At 40.7% G+C, this 17561-nt stretch overlaps 1 protein-coding gene across 1 annotated transcript in view; it reads left to right on the top strand.

Annotated features, from left to right (window-relative positions):
- Nucleotides 1-17561, top strand: part of LOC139381470 (E3 ubiquitin-protein ligase NEURL1-like) — a 64735-nt gene that overhangs the window by 9310 nt on the left and 37864 nt on the right. The window contains exons 2-3 of the mRNA XM_071125037.1: nucleotides 613-860; nucleotides 1359-1680. Coding sequence (XP_070981138.1) covers nucleotides 613-860; nucleotides 1359-1680 — 570 coding nt within the window. The remainder of the gene's footprint in view (nucleotides 1-612; nucleotides 861-1358; nucleotides 1681-17561) is intronic.

Raw genomic sequence — 17561 nt, 5'->3', positions numbered from 1 at the left:
CGAAGTTGACTGACTGAAAGGGAACATCTGCCTGTTTTCCAAATGTTGACTGTTCTTGCCAGAGTATTATCATCAGTGCTAACTGCTGCTCTCAAAATCATCTGTTATTTTCTCATGTAGATATATTCAAGACTCATGACCAAACCAGTGCCAAATTGGCAAGATGTGGAATAGCAAAAAATATAGGCGTTACAGGAAATTGCCTATTACAGAAATTACCTAATTTTGTATGAGTTTCTCGCAGCTGCACAATTCTTTCTGCTTACCAAGCAGCTCTTATCCTTATGTTTTTATCTAATGAGAAAATCGAGATGACTAACAACTATATTTCATTTCATTTTCATCATGATTTCTGAAAATGGAGCTTGAGTTAAATGCTTACTAAAGGAACATACACCCAGTCATCATCACACATTGAAGAAAGGAAGTGTTGATTGTGTGTGTACTGCTGATGCATTGCTATATTGACGTTGTGCATATTTATACAGTGGATGCCAGACAACAGCTGGAAATATTTAGGTTCCTATATTTTGTTCAGTAATACTTTTCTGCTCTCTTAAGTAATGTTCTTAGTTATATCTACAAACTCCCCCTATGCTTCCTGCTTTTCAGATTCTCTGGGTGGCCCTTTCCCCACCACGTCTCACCACTGCCACCATAAGCCCACCAAGAGATGTCTGCCTATCCAGCAGTGTGGAGGCAGCAGGTCCTCCTTTCCACTGCTCTTCCACCCTAGTGCCAAGGGCTCCCAGATCGTCATGGACATGGCCCAGAGGACCGTCAAGAGACAGGCCAGTTTCTGCAACGCCATCACCTTCAGCAACCGGCCCATTGCCCTGTTCGAGCAGGTCCGCCTCAAGGTATGGACAGACTGGGAGGTGGACCATGTTTATAAGCAGAAACTCTCATCTCTTTCTTTTAGTCTAACTGTTTTCCATAAATGTTTTTGTTTGTCTCTCTCACTATGTATGTTGCCTTTATTACCCTGATTCTGTGTGGGCCAAAGCAGCATAGCAAACGTTTCCACTTCACCTATCAGTCCATCTATGTCTCGAAAGTGAAAGAGCATGGGAAGCATTGCCATGTGAGCCGTACTGTTATCTTACACGGCGAAAGCAGTGTAAATGGAGGTTTTAAATGAGGTGAGACAAGAATAGCCAGATGATAAACAGACATGTCTATTTTTGTTGTTGTTTACCATTTTGTTTGTCAAAGTTTTAACATATGGCCAACCAGAATGTGGAGTGATAAATCTTAGACAAACACGACTAATGGAATGGTTTTTAGGTTATTCACCAGCTTAACTCTCTTTTATCATGTTTTAAATGGTACAAACCTCTTTACCTGTTCTCCTCCAGATCACTAAGAAGCAGTGCTGCTGGAGCGGAGCCCTGCGTCTGGGCTTCACCTCCAAGGACCCATCCCGCATCAACCCAGACAACCTGCCTAAGTACGCCTGCCCAGACCTTGTCTCACAGAACGGATTCTGGGCCAAGGCCCTGCCCGAGGAGCTGTCCAATGAGGGCAACATCATCTCATTCTGGGTGGACAAGAAGGGCCGGGTCTTCTACCGTATCATTGACTCTATCCCCATACTGTTCTTCTGCGGGGTCCATGCCTCCGAGCCACTCTGGGCTCTCATAGACGTCTACGGCCTGACACGAGGGGTCCAGCTACTGGGTGAGTTTCACAAGGAGAAAGGACAGTGTAATGGTGGCTTATGATGCTCCTGGCCATACATTGTTCTGTCTGATTTGAGATTAGTTTACAATTCAAATTCATTTTGATGAATTTCCCATATTGATTAGTGATGGCAAGTGGTGGTTAAATGTTTAAAATGCTATGTGCCTGGTCTGTTTAAGTGCAGTTGGTTGTTTTGTAATACTGCTCTACTTTTCCCATACACTATCATATCAAAATAGTCCATTGGAAAAAATATGGGTTGTACAGTTGTTAGCATAACATAAATGCCACCATAGTGGAATTTGAGAACCCCCTGGGAATAGGGTTGCACATTTTGGGGAATATTCAGAGGTGGAAACTTTCTGTGGGAATATATGGGAATTAATGGAAATATATGCAAATTAATATAGTATTTAAATGTAGATGTTTTTTGCATTGGATTTATTTACCATATCACATGGAGACAGAAACATAAACGAAAAATTGTAAAAAATTGAACTTGAATTAAATGAGTTGACTCTTCACATGGAATGATTTCACTGAACAACAAAAGAAAGGGAATATTGAATGATCCACAATGATCCATCGCATCTCCCAAAAATGTTTTCAAACATATATCTCTCTGTAAGATGATAGTCTAGAAACTAAAGCTTTGGTTGTCTTCCTCTCAGACTTCCATGTCTTCTCCCTGGACCTCCTCAATGTCTACCTCTAAGGCCTCATCTTGTTGCTTGTTGTGACTGTAAGGCCTAATCCTCACTTTCCAACCTTATTGAGGATGGCTCGTTGCCAGGATCAAAATGCCTCACATTTTTCAACCCTTGTATCGGTCAGCCTGTTGAGTGCTTTGATTTGTGTTTGTTCCCATACAAGGACCAGTTGCTCTCTGAGCCGGCTGATGTTTGTGGGATTTGGAGGATGATTGAGGCAACAGGGGAACGAGCCTCAGATCCACAAAGCCCCTTCCACCAAGTGGCTGATAAGTTATGTTGGCACGACTGCCATATTGCATCTCCATCCCAAAGCCCTTGCTTGGAAGTGTACTTCGCCAGACTGCCAAGAACCTTGCCCTCTTCCAGGCCAAGGTGGCGAGGCACTGTAGTAATGACACCATAGGCCTTGTTGATCTCTGCACCAGACAGGATTCTCTTACCATCATACTTGGTGTCCAACATGTATGCTGCGTGTATGGGCTTCAGGCAGAAGTCTTCATGTTTTTTTATGTATTTCAGAACTGCAGTTTCCTCTGCTTGGAGCAACAGTGAAATGGGTAGGGCACTACAAATTTATTCTCATACATCTGCAAGCAGACTCTGAACATCAGACAGGATGTCATTGTCGCCCTCAATCTGCAACTTCTTCATGTTTTAGGCTGCTTACCGCTCTCTCCCAAAATACATCATCCAGGAGGATCCTCTTGATGGGGCTGTCCATATCGGCAGACTGTGAAATGGCAATTTCTTGAAGAGACTCCTTCCCCTCCAGGAGACTGTCAAACATGATGACAACACCAGCTTCAACGTGGTGCTCTTATTCTACTCACTTTGCTTGGTGAGATTGCTGCAATAACTTGATGACCCTTCACATACCTAACCATTTCCTTGGCTCTCTTGTAGAGTGTTTTCAGTGCCATGATGTCCTTGAGGAGCAGATTCAATGCGTGAGCAGCGCAGCCAATGGGGTGATGTGAGGGTAGGACTCCTCCACTTTAGACCAAGCAACCTTCATGTTTGCAGCATTGTCTGTCACCAGTGCCATTACCTTCTGTGGTCCAAGGTCATTGATGACTGCCTTAATCTCATCTGTGTGACGACCCTCCCACTCTGTCTGCCGTATTCTCTCTTTGTTCTTGTTTCCTTATTAGGATGCCGGTGGGCGGAGTTGGGAGAGTCGTCAGCTACATGGGAAACACCTGGGCCAGGTGTGTCCCAGGATAATTAGACCTCTTCCACATTCATGGAGGAGACTCTCTCCATGCAGACACATTTGTAGATTGTGTTGTGGTTCTTGGTGGCCTTTTGTTTGTTTGCTTGGACACCTTTCAACACCCTGCATTATCACATTCATGCATGCAAAACACTCACTTACACTACTGATTACACACACCATTGTATATTTTCCTTAGTTGCTTTAGTTAATAAATATATATTTTGTTACTCCTTATCTCCACGTTGTCTCCCTTTGTTACGGGCTTTGAGCCGGTTCGTGACATCTGCAATGTAGAGACCAATGTGTCTGTTGTGTCTGTGCTCTTGTAGAATACTGGTTAAGGGGTGGAGATGATGTAGTTTGTTATTCCTTGCCCACAAACATTCGACCACCCATCAGAGATGATTGCAATACAGTCTGCTTTCTCTATAATTTGCTTGACCTTCACTTGAACTCCATGGGACTCTGCACTAGCAAATGAGTAGATAAACCATGTCTGGTTGTAAGGGTGTATGCTGGGTGACGAACACTCAGAAATCTCTTCCAATACACATTGCCTGTGAGCATCAGAGGTGAACCAGTTGCATACACAGCTCGAGCAAGACATTCATCAGCATTTCTCTGACTACGTTCCTCCATTGAGTCAAAAAAACTTCTGATTCCAGGCGGAACATGAGCTGTTGCTATCGATAAGGTGTCTGATTCATAATTTTCACCTTGAATAGAAGTAGTGGGACTTTTGTCAGAGGTTGCTTGTTGTGAGCGCCAAGGGAACATTATGCACTTGGCCAGATGATTCTTCACATGATTTGGCACAGTATTTGCAAATGTACACAGCTTTTCCTTCTACATTAGCTGCAGTGAAATGTCTCCACACGTCAGATGGTGCCTGAGACATTTTCCTGTAAAAATGAGGGGGGACGGACGACAAATACAATTCCATGTGCAGATAAATAGTTAGTTAGATTAACCATTCTGGCGCAGACGTTCCGCTAGCAACCCACCTTGACAACATCCGGTGACATTGCAGAGCGCCAAATTCAAAATACAGAAATAGTCATAAAGATTCATTAAAAAATACAAGCGTTATACATCGGTTTAAAGATTACGTTATTTTTAATCCAGCCGCTTTGTCAGATTTCAAAGGCTTTACTGCGAAAGCACACCATGCGATTATCTGAGGGCAGTGCACCGCATACAAAAGCATGAAAAACATTTTCCAACCAAACGGATGCATCACGAAAGTCAAAAATAGCGATAAAATAAATTGTTTAGCTTTGAAGATCTTCATCCTTTTGCAATCCCAAAGGTCTCAGTTACACAATGAATGGTAGTTTTGTTCGATGAAATCCTTTATATCCCAAAAATGTTGAAATATACCTGTTCAAATTCGCCCAATATGACAACAAAGGATCTAATAAGTTACCTGTAAACTTGGTCCAAACATTTTAAAAGTTTTGTAAAATCCAACTTCCAGGTACCCTAAAATGTAAAGAATCGCTAAAAGTTAAGATGGAATAAACTGTTTCCAATACCGGAGAAAAACCACACGGAGCGCGCTCTCATTCACACGCACCAAAAGTGTATGACACTTAGAAAGCATACAACTACTTCTTAATTTTTCAACAACAAAAATATTTAACAATTTCTAAAGACTGTTGACATCTAGCGGAAGCCATAGGAACTGCAATCTGGGTCCTAGTAATTCGGCTTCCCCATAGAAAAGCATTGGAAAATCCAATGACCTGAAAAAATAAAAAAAGAATCCTGGATGGATTGTCCTTGGGGTTTTGCCTGCCAAATCAGTTCCATTATACTCACAGACATTATTTTAACAGTTTTAGAAACTTTTGTGTTTTCTATCCAATACTACCATGCATATCCTAGCTTCTGGACCTGAGTAACAGGCAGTTTACGTTGGGCACCTCAGTCATCCAAACTTCCGAATTCTGCCCCCTATCCCTAAGAAGTTTTAAACAACTCCTTTGTAAGATAAATGTTTGAAAATGAAACGTGTATGGAAACAGGTGAATTAACAGTCCTCAGTTAGCAGGCTCAAGCAAGCTAAAACCCACATGGTAGCAAAAACGAACTAGCAGAAATTGTTAACAAGTTTGAAATGATTTGCTGTAGGCTACTATTTACTAGTTAACAAAAAAGCATCTATGTCATATCAAATACATTCACCCAACCCAGTATTGTAATCAAAACTTACCAGAAAGCATTGGCTCAGACACTGTAGTAGTGTGGGCTCAATAGCATCTCATTAGTGTGCAAGCTCTTGAGAAGAGTTGAAGAGTGCACTGCACATGTGATGAAAGAATGCACTTTGCATGCAGAGGGTTGCAATTCCATTGACTTGGGGATACTTTAACCAAAATATGCCACAAGACCCAGATTTGCCTTGTGTATCCCACAAAAAAAAGGTTCACTGTTATAAGCTAAACTTTTTGATCACTTTAAGCAAAATTCCCCAAATTCCCCTTATTCCCAGAAAGTTTCCGACCCTTTGCAACCCTACCTGGGAAACAAGGCATCTATTCCGAAATGTTAACCATTCTGTTTGATGGGTTTACCGCAAACAGTTTAAACTAATTTCAAGAAAACGTTTCCCAGCCAACAGATTTTGCAAAGTAGAAACTATAAAAATAAATATTTCAAGTTGAAGAGATATTTGTTAAGTTTCCTCTGACACATTGGTGAGGCTGGCTTCCGGGTTAAGCGAGCAGTATGGCTTGGCAGGGTTGTGTTTCGGAGGACGCATGGCTCTCGATCTTCACCTCCCCTAAGTCCTTACAGGAGTTGCAGCGATGGGACAAGACTGTAACTATCAATTGGATATCATGAAATTGGGGAGGAAAAGGGGTTAAAGGTACCATTAAAAAAGAGACTTGTAGTTAATGTTATTACCAGTATCTGAAGTTTTAACCAGCTCTCAAACTGAGTGTCTGAGTAGCCCTTTCTACTCACAGCTCTTGTCATCCCGTATACGGTTTATAAATGGAAGATTTTTTTTCAATGATATGCACCTAAATTGGAACGCAGTGGCTGTACAGTAACATGCTATACATGACGTCAGAGCTCTGGTTCTCCACTTCGAAATGCTGTATGGGTTTTGACTGACAGCCGTTAAAAACCTGAGCCCCGCACGCGACAAAAAGATGCCCCCATCCCTCCCACTAATTGGGCTACTTTTGCTGTAAATCGAGAGGAGTATTATTATTATTTTTCTGAATATTGAGACATTGAGGATTATAATAAATACTGCTTTGATGTCATTCAAGCAAATCACACACCCGGGGGTCCAAATGTTCACATTTCAATATTTTGTAACTGGCTAATATTGGCTAGCTTGTTAGATACTTCCATACACATAATGAGAGAACACCTCACTCTGACCATTTTACTCGCCCTAGCAGAGCTGGTTATCTAGAGCGTTGGTGACTAACTGCTGGCAACAATTTAATTACGCTTTTTTGCCGACCATTTACTGACACCGGCCATATTAAACAGGTGTTTTTGTAAATTCATCAGTTATTCTGCGCTCTCTGGCACCCTCTGAGAGTGCTCTGAAATTGGGGTAGGTGGCCAGACTAAATTTAAGAAAGCACTGAAAAGTCATGACGTTAATTCCCTGCATGAATCTGCAGGTAGCTAACCAACCAAGATCAATGTTAGTCAGTTAACATTAGGTTATAGCTAGTCAATCAAATGGCTCTTTCAGTCAAAATTAGAAACGTGTAATATCAGAAAATGTAGCTTGCTAGACTATTTTACCCGTATACATAATTCGTGGTTGGACGCGTCAGATGCCATGGTTGCCCTTAGTTTGAAAATGTAATCTGGAGATTGGTGTTTTCTCCATCTCCTTAGCTATCATACTCAACTCAGTCCTCCACAAAGTGGAGAACAACACTTATGCAATTTTAATACACACACACACACAAAAAGCTGCGCTAAACAGGATTAACTACACATACTGACCAGCTCAACTAGACGGAAGCGTGCAATATGGCAGACCAATCCACACTCCTCTCTCGGCATGTCCAGCCCACCCATTATCTCAGCCAATCATGGCTAGCGGGAAGGTTGCTGTCTTTCTGTGGACAAACCAACTAGGCTCGTAATTTAACAATTTTATTAGTATTTGCAAATGGCATACAAGTTAGTTATTAAGGCATGTGAAAGTTCACATGTTCCAGAAGGCATTTCTGCCCAAAAACTCATTTTGATTTTAAAAGCATTATGTTCAAACAGCTCTCCTGTGAAGTAGTGACCCATATGCCTAGTTTCCTGAAACGAGTCACAATTAATGTAAAATGCACATAAAATCAACAGTGTAATGTTTGGATTCAGTCTTGTGTCAGGTGAACTGTTGTGTCCTCACCTTTTGGTCTGATAATTTCACCATTTCCAAAGTGTTATTTTCTTAATTGCTACTATGGGCATGCATTTAGTTCTTCTGTTAGAAACATTTCACTTTGGCCCTATCCATATACACTAATGGAAATGAGTCTAAGGGGTTAACATTGATAGGAGTGCAGTCTGATATTTGGAGCTGAAAATAGCCATATTACTGTCAAATAGTGCTAGTATACCTTCCTAGATTTAGCTTAATCCTAAATTGCTCTTGTTAGAGTACAACTCTGTCATTCACCTCTTGAGAAAATTCAAAGTTAAGATGGAAAGAAAACACCTTTCAAATTCCCCAAAACTTTAATCAACATGGGGTCGTTTTCAAGAATCGTTACCCTTAATAAAAATAAAACAAGCTCCCATATAGTGTAGATTAGTACCATTTAACCTAATTTCTGGTTGCTTTAAGATGACAACAAGAAGTGTGCTATCTTATTTTGGTCTGTTTGGTATCCAGCGCTAGAGTGTGACTCTCTGGAGTTCAGTGGCCTTGCGGTGAGCTGTGATGACACAAGGCACAAAGCTCTTGTTCCTCAACAGACGTTGAGTAGAGGTGATGTCAGGAAAATGGCGTGACTGAAGCCATTTTCCCCGACGTGAAAAACATGGAAAGTTTTCCCTGGGCTACGAAAGTGTAGGTTGTGTTTGTATTGTGGAAATCACTGCATTCTGGGGGGCCAAGTTTTGAAATCAGTGCAATTATAGTATGATAGCTAAGGAGATGGAGTGATTTCTGGCATTTTGGTTGCAAATGGGGTCGAAAAGAGTTGTTGTATAAAACACCTGTCTCCAGATTACGTCTTGGGCAACCATGGCATCCGTGACAGAGATGGAGAAGGGTCCACCCATGTAACGGTTACTAACTCACTTGTGTACATCGCTCTGGTCTGTACAATTTACCTTATTTTAGCGCCCAAAAAACATAATACTTCCAGATCAACTGTAGTATCAATACCATTGTAAAGCACAACAAAATCAATGACGAGACCTTCATGTTGCCCATCTCTGTATGATTCAAGAAGGCAATGAGCTCTGTCTGGTTTAAAACAAATGGCGGGTGGGGAAGCGAAACCTATTGCGTGATAGTGAAAGGGAGAGATGTCGTGTGGGGAAACAGCTTTTTTCACCCAATCTGTCCAATTTATCACCTCTAAAATGTAAATAAAATAAAGAGTTTATATAATGTCATTACATACCTATTTGAATCATGTTGTTCGGGCAACGCTAAAGTTATCTTCAGGAGTAAACAGCGGCTGTCGCTGCTTTTGAGAGTCATGATGGCTTGCAGTGATGACGCAAAAAATTACTAGCTATCCCCCCTTACCCTGTCCCTTTCTTATTTTTAAATGGCAAGAGAAGTGCTACACCTGGTGGAGAGAGGCTGTAAGACACAGATTGCGTTGCTTTATTTGTGCTGTACGTAGTAGTCACCAACACTCTGGATAACATAAAAACAGCCTAACCAGCTCTGCTAGGGCGAGTAAAATGGTCAGAGTGAGATGTTCTCTCATTTGTGTCTGGAAGTAGCTAGCCAATGTTAGCCAGTTAGCTTGGGTGCTTGACTGCCCAACCCTACTCCTCGACCAGAGCGTACAGAGCGAAACGTCCGTTCGTAAATTCAGAGCAATCTGACAGCGCTGAGTTTTACAAACGCCCATAGCACACTCTGGCACTCCAGATTAAATTTCCAAACTCACCCCGTAGTATAAACCAGCCTTTAGTCTTGAAAGCTTTGGTTATTTAGGTCATGGCCTCCCATGTGAATCCTTACAGAGATGGGTGGGAGAGAGGGTGTGAACGATGCTGAATGGGTGTGGACAAAGAAGAGCTCTCCAGTAGGTGTACCAAAAAATTAAAGGGACATTTTCTCAAAAGTGAGGTTAAAAGTTTATCAACTTTCAAAGCAGAATTACTTTCCCATTGTTCCTTAACTGTAGTGTATGATATACAATTTTCTAGCTCTGAGTCTCTACTTTTATCCCATGGAAAAAACATAATTTAAAATGTTGCTGCAAAAGACCGAATCGGTCGGTCACGTTTAGTGAAGTTACATCAAAGCTGAATCAATGTCTTAGAAGATCACATTGATTAATTAATGTTCTGCATAACAGAACCAAATATAAAATAGCATAGTATAACGTTACTGTCACATTTTTGGTTGGTCAGCTGAATAGTCCACCAAACTTTTGTGGCCAAAACTGCAAATGTCTTTAAAATATCATCCTCTTGTCCCACATTTGGGTATATTTCATGTGGTCACCCTAAATGGACAGCCTATCCACAACAAAATTAACAGGCCTATCTAATTTTATCATGAGAACAGCTAACTACAATTCAATCAAAAAATGTAAGATCATCACATTTAACCACATTCCACTTTGTTCTGGCGTGCGTACAGTCTCCACTGATGGGACTTCTGTATATCCCTCAGGAAACGTCTCATCTTGGCTTGTCAGTTCCATCCTCTCAACAGTCCCTCTATAAAAAATAATCAGATCAAACTACTAACTTTCTGAGGTCCTTGGTTGAAATGTTTTCTATATTCAGGGAACTAGCCTTTGTTTCAATTGGTCCGGATCATTCAATTGAAGTTTGGAAGATTATAGCCGACCAGTAACTTGGTTTGTTATTGCAAATTTTGTAGTGATGGTAGAACGTCGATTTAACACAAGTTTCACCACACTTAGCTACTTGCTAATGTAAGCTAGCTAATAGCTTGAAAATACTTCCAATAGTGTCAACAATCTTCAGTCACGGCTGCAAGGTAAAAATATTGCCATTGATGAGCAATGTCAGTCTGTTGATGTACGCCGTCTTCTGTTGGGATTGCCGTTGATGTACTGTTCTCACACTTTGCTTACTTAATATCTAGCAAACATGTTCAAAACTGGCCAGCTGTGTAGACACTCATGCACAGCCTATCCTTGTTTGCACCGTCTCAGCGGATTAATTAAATGCATAGTTCAGAGAATTTTTTTAAAAAGGAAATGTTTTTCAAACAACTATAATCAAAATATGAATTGTGAAGAATACTTTACAAAGTGCCCAGCTTTGGAGTAGTTAGGTCTATTTCCCTGCTTTGAGAGGAGCTGGCTAGTAGATACCCCGAGACCTCCAGCAGTTGCGCTAAGCTAACGATCTGTTACCTTTTAACTTCCTTCAAACTGCACGCAAATATAAAAATGGTATCCATGAGTTTGCCTGACTCTGGGTAAGTACAGTAGGAAAATACCCCAAATAAAGTATCCCTTTAAGCCTAGATACTCTCATACTTGTCTACACTGACTACCCTGCTGCCCTTTCACAGCCGCCTTAGCCCTAAGTCAACTTAAGGGTCACTTCTCTATCCGTCTTCGTCTATAGCCTAAACATCACCATTGAAGAGCATGATATATACCAAAGTGTTAGTATTGCCCCGGCAGTTGGCCACAGTTCAAGGAACCCATAGTCCCTTAGATATAGGTCGGCCATATCAAAGTCTGCCCCAGTGATCTGGCACGTGCTCAGTTTCCTAACAAAGGGGACATTTTAATACTTAATGATGCCAAATTTCACCTGTTGTGCGTCAAGCTATTATCATACAATCTGTCAGGAGGTTGGTCCTGTAGGATAGGGGTGAGTTTAGTGTAAAAACAATGCTTTGGAGTACGTAATTTTGAGAGATGACCTTTATTTGGTTGTTTAAGTAAACGTGAAAGAAATGGAAAATTTGAGAAAAGAATGAGGACCATTTTCACATTGATCTCAAGGTTTATAGTTTATGGTGACTGTAAGGGATCTAAATCAGGAAATGTAAAACTTTTGTGTGACATGGTGTGTAATTTGAACTAGTGTGACCAGTTCAATATCCTAAATCTTGTCCACCACTGAGGCTTAACTGTCTTCCATGTGCGTGACAATATATTGACTAGTTTTCAACTGAACTTCAATCCAACTTTCACTCTGTGTTCCTGTCAGAGATGTGTGCAGTCTTAGTGCATACAGCTGAAAGTCGGAAGTTTACATGCACTTAGGTTGGAGTCATTAAAACTCAACCACTCAACAGATTTCTTGTTTACAAACTATAGTTTTGGCAAGTCGGTTAGGACATCTACTTTGTGCATGACACAAGTCATTTGTCCAACAATTGTTTACAGACAGATTATTTCACTTATAATTCACTGTATCACAATTCCATTGGGTCAGACGTTTACATGCCCTAAGTTTACTATGCGTTTAAACAGCTTGGAAAATTCCAGAAAATGATGTCATGGCTTTAGAAGCTTCTGACAGGCTAATTTACATCATTTGCGTCAATTGCAGATGTATCTGTGGATGTATTTCAATGCCTACCTTCAAACTCAGTGCCTCTTTACTTGACATCATGGGAAAATCAAAAGAAATCAGCCAAGACCTCAAACAAATTGTAGACCTCCACAAGTCTGGCTCATCCTTGGGAGCAACTTCCAAATGCCTGAAGTTACCACGTTCATCTGTACAAACAATAGTACGCAAGTATACCATGGGACCACGCAGCCGCCATACCGCTCAGGAAGGAGGCGCGTTCTGTCTTCTAGAGATGAACGTACATTGGTGCGAAAAGTGCAAATCAATCCCAGAACAACAGCAAAGGACCTTGTGAAGATGCTGGAGGAAACCGGTACAAAATTATCTTTATCCACAGTAACACGAGTTCCATATCAACATAACCTGAAAGGCCGCTCAACAAGGAAGAAGCCACTGCTCCAAAACTGCCATAAAGTAGCGGAATACTGTTTGCAACTGCACATGGGGACAAAGATCATACTTTTTGGAGAAATGTCCTCTGGTCTGAGGAAACAAAAACTAGAACTGTTTGGCCATAATGACCCTCGTTATGTTTTGGAGGAAAAAGGGGGAGGCTTGCAAGCCAAGGAACACCATCCCAACTTCGAAGCACGGGGGTGGCAGCATCATGTTGTGGGGGTGCTTTGCTGCAGGAGGGACTGGTGCACTTCACAAAATAGATGGCATCATGACGCAACATCTCAAAACATCAGTCAGGAAGTTCAAGCTTGGTCGAAAATTGGTCTTCCAAATGGACAATGACCCCAAGCATACTTCCAAAGTTGTGGCAAATGGCTTAAGCACAACATAGTCAAGGTATTGGAGTGGCCATCAAGTCCTGACCTCAATCCCATAAAAAATTTGTGGGCAGAACTGAAAAAGCGTGTGCGACTAAGGAGGCCTACAAACCTGACTCAGTTACACCAGCTCTGTTAGGAGGAATGGGCCAAAATTCACCCAATTTATTGTGGGAAGCTTGTGGAAGGCTACACTAAACGTTTGACCCAAGTTAAACATTTTAAAGGCAATGCTACCAAATACTAATTGAGTGTATGTAAACTTCTGACCCACTGGGAATGTGATGAAATAAATAACAGCTGAAGTAAATCATTCTCTCTCCTATTATTCTGACATTTCACCTTCTTAAAATAAAGTGGTGATCCTAATTGACCTATGACAGGGAATTGCTACTCTGATTTAAATGTCAGGAATTGTGGAAAAACTGAGTTAAAATGTATTTGGCTAAGGTGTATGTAAACTTCTGACTTCAACTGTAAATGTAGCTGCATGTGTCTTCTCTTTGAATAATCTGGTGCCTAGTCTTTCATGTTTGATGGTTTGATTTTATGTCAGTTACATTAGTGTAACTGAAGCAGTTCCTCAGTACCAGCTGTAAGGAGACTGCTCTGTGCTATACATTCATTTCCCCTCATATGTGTTGTGAGGCAAGACTTGAGTGATGTGGATAATAAATAGTAGCTAGTGGCACAATGCTATATACAGTATTATATTAAGATAGTATGTGTAAGTAAATGCAGCACAGTAGAGAAGGGGTGGAATGTAGAGTTTAAATCACTGCCTGTTCAATTCAGTTTAATTCCACATATTCGGTCACCATTCCCTCTAGGGACATGTGGTGATCTGTGACTTTGCTTTAACATGTCACATAGAGAAACATTTCTGGTCAAATGTACAGCACAGTAGTGATTGATAAAATATCCTGAGAATACATTTATGTTGAATTAACCAATGATTTCAGACTTTTCATTTCATAACTTAACAAGATCTGTTATCTTGTTTGTATTACCAATGGTGGTGGTAATGTTTGCATTCCTGGGGTGTTATTACTCAGATCTCTGAGGATCTCTTGCTCTGTTTCATCTCAAGCTGCTACAGTATCAGGGGAGTGTAGCTCAGTAGCTATAGCCACCCATGTGAGGAGTCAAAGGTGATCCAGAGGCTGATGCGACTGCTTGAAAGCCGAGATGGTGTTGCATAACCAAGGAAGCTAAATGAATCTGCCGGAATCAAACTGAGCCTCGGGGTCTTCTAGACCAACAATGCTGCCCCTGCAATTTAAGTAAGATCTGTTACATCACTAGGCTCTCTTCCTACTCACAAATATCAATACAGAAAGGCTTGGTTATTATACCGTTATAAGCCAGTGACGTTAAGGATACACTTAGCTAAGGCTAATCCAAAGCCCTATAGAAAGATTAAGAAAAGGTATCCTCTAATACAGTACATTACAAAACTGGTGGTTTGGACCCTGGATGCTGCTTGGACGAGCAGTGTTCCAAGCCGTGTTGTATTGGCCGTCACAGACACACCTATGGCTGCTAATTTTCAGATAGAACGGTTATCACTGCACTTCCATAAGATTATCATGTTCATGTTGTTGAATCATCTCTTGTATTTATCTGAAGTCGCACATTATTTCCTTTTGCCTGGCATTTTGTCTGTTACAGCCTGTCTGACCTCGGAAACAGTGTTGTACCATATAAGTGGTGCCCAGACAAGACAACTTTTTCTGAGCCAGTCGAAATCACCCATCAACAACATTATCATGACATATCCCAGTAGAAAAAAAAGCTAAAATGAAAATGCTGCAGGTTCAATGTGTGACGTGACTGAGTTTGCTGAAGTTGGCTAGCTAGCAAATGACAAGAATGTTATACAGCCGGTATAAATGTACACGTGGTGTAACCTTTCTGAATTATACTAAACAAAGTGAATGGCTAACTGTGTGTTTTGAGTGGAACTGCTTATGTATATTCACCGATACCAACTTGAGTGTTTCATACTATATCCAGATACATTAGCTTCTCGTCACTCTTCGTGAGGCGAAATACTGTATGTTCCGCAGAACTAAGCTCCTTTGCTAAGTGTCTCCACATTAACATTTAACTAATTCACTGCGCTTCAATTTTTGCCATATTAAAATCATGAATTGTTGTACAGCCCCTCTACACACTCAGTCTCTAATCACATTTTAAATGGTCAATCACTGAAACAGCAGGACATTTGCACATTATGTATTAGTGTGATCAGCAATCCCATCAGCAATTACAATTTTGTTCTTAGACCTCTCGAGGTTAAGATGTGTATTTGGGAAGATGTTGTTGCCTTTTTGTGGTAAATGTGTTCTTTGTTCAGGATTTTTTTAATAAAATGGAGTGTGTTGATTCCTGTGAATAATATAGTCCATTATTCAAATATCAAAGCTTGATAAACCATAGACTAGAGTACAGTATAAGTGCACTCCCTTAGAAATGCTCTAGTCCCCATGACATTGTTGCCCAGGATAATCTGACGTTGTAACGAGATCAATCATTTTGGCACAGTTTTTTGCCTATGCTTCTGGGATGCTACATTTCACACTGGACCTCCAACTGGACTAAGAGGACAAGTAGAATGTGGTATGGCCTTTCATCAACATCATACTATACACCAGGGATCCCTAACTGGCATCCCGCTGGTGATTTTATTTAACATGAAAAAATACTTATGTCATGCAATAAAATGCTAATTAATTACCTAAAAATCATACAATGTGATTTTCTGGATTTTTGTTTTAGATTCCGTCTCTCACAGTTGAAGTGTACATATGATAAAACATTACAGACCTCTACATGCTTTGTAAGTAGGAAAACCTGCAAAATCGGCAGTGTATCAAATACTTGTTCTCCCCACTGTACCTTTTGACTATTGGATGTTCTTATAGGCACTTTAGTATTGCCAGTGTAACAGTATAGCTTCCATCCCTCTCCTCGCTCCTACCTGGGCTCGAACCAGGAACATGTTGTCGTGTCTTTGGCTCTGCCGGATTAAGTGATCTGACATGCTATTCTATAAAATCCTTTCTCTGTAATTAATATTACCTGATTGAGCTAATCATGTAAATGTAATTAACTAGAAAGTTGGGGCACCACGAAATAAGATTTATAGTGCTTTTATCTTCCGAATAAACTCTTAAAGAACTAGTAATATTTTACATCAATAGCAGTCAATATTAATTGTCACCTTTATTTCAATCTCATCTAAAAGTTGTAAATTCTTGGTTATCTTCACGAACCCTGGCTAACAATTTGAATCAGCAATACAAAATTGGGTTAATTATTTATTTACTAAGTACCTAACTAATCACACAGAATTACATATACACAGAATGAATCATACCTTGATTACAAATTATATCACGAAGGAAAACGTCCCTAGAGGAGGGAACTTATATGACAGCTGGTTACACAAAGAAAAAGGGCTGGGTTTGAGTGAAAGAGCAGGAAGACTGAGGAACAAAGAGAGAAGCGGTGTCTATATCGTAAATACAGTATCTTATGCATTCTAAATTACCGCCCATTTGGAAAAGGAAAATGCAATAAAATTTACTCTGAGCTGCGCTTCGGTAGGTTGGTGGTAGATGGAAGGCCGTGTTGCCCAACCGAGTCCTTTGAAGAATGTCTCAGGTGCTAAATTGGGTATGTTGTAGTAATGTCGTTGTGTGGTAGACGGGATACTCTGTCTGTTCTTTCCTAGCCCACGTTTGCAGCTGATGTTGCTAACTCAACGGCTAGGAGGTATCACTTCTGTAGTGAATAAGAGTTCAAAGTTCATACAATTCGCAACCACAGCTCACGCTGAGGTTGGCTTAGTTCTGTAGTTGACATGTTAATCCTTTTAACGTATGGACCGTCGTCCTCACATCCTCGGAACAGGAGGATACATTTTCGTCAAGGCTTTATATAGTGTGAGTATAACAGAACTGATATTGCAGGCAAAAGAATGACAAAAATCCAATCAGGAACGCAGCGGTTTCTAAATAAGAGTCCCTTCCTATGCTTCCCTATTGAGCAGTGAATGGGATATCAACGAGATTCATTTTTCTATGGCGTCCTTAATGTGTCTAGTATCACAAGACATAGTTTCAGGCTTTTATTTTGAAAAATGAGCGTGTACAACTACATTGCGTCAGTGTCCACCTGATGGCTCTTTGTGTATTTCTCGCGCAAAGACAGAGGTAGCCATTTTTCCATCCGGTCTTACTGAAAAAAGCTCTGTCCTGGTTGATATATTATCGAATAGATATTTGAAAAACACCTTGAGGTTTGATTATAAACAACGTTTGCCATGTTTCTGTCGATATTATGGAGCTAATTTGGAATATTTTTCGGTGTTGTTGTGACCGCAATTTCCGGTAATTTCCGGTCGTTTTCTCAGCCAAACGTGAA

Source organism: Oncorhynchus clarkii, chromosome 23 (assembly GCF_045791955.1).
Source record: "Oncorhynchus clarkii lewisi isolate Uvic-CL-2024 chromosome 23, UVic_Ocla_1.0, whole genome shotgun sequence".
In the NCBI taxonomy this organism is placed as follows: Eukaryota; Metazoa; Chordata; class Actinopteri; order Salmoniformes; family Salmonidae; genus Oncorhynchus; species Oncorhynchus clarkii.
The sequence above is the reverse complement of the archived record's forward strand: the minus strand, read 5'-3'. Positions and strand labels throughout refer to the sequence as shown.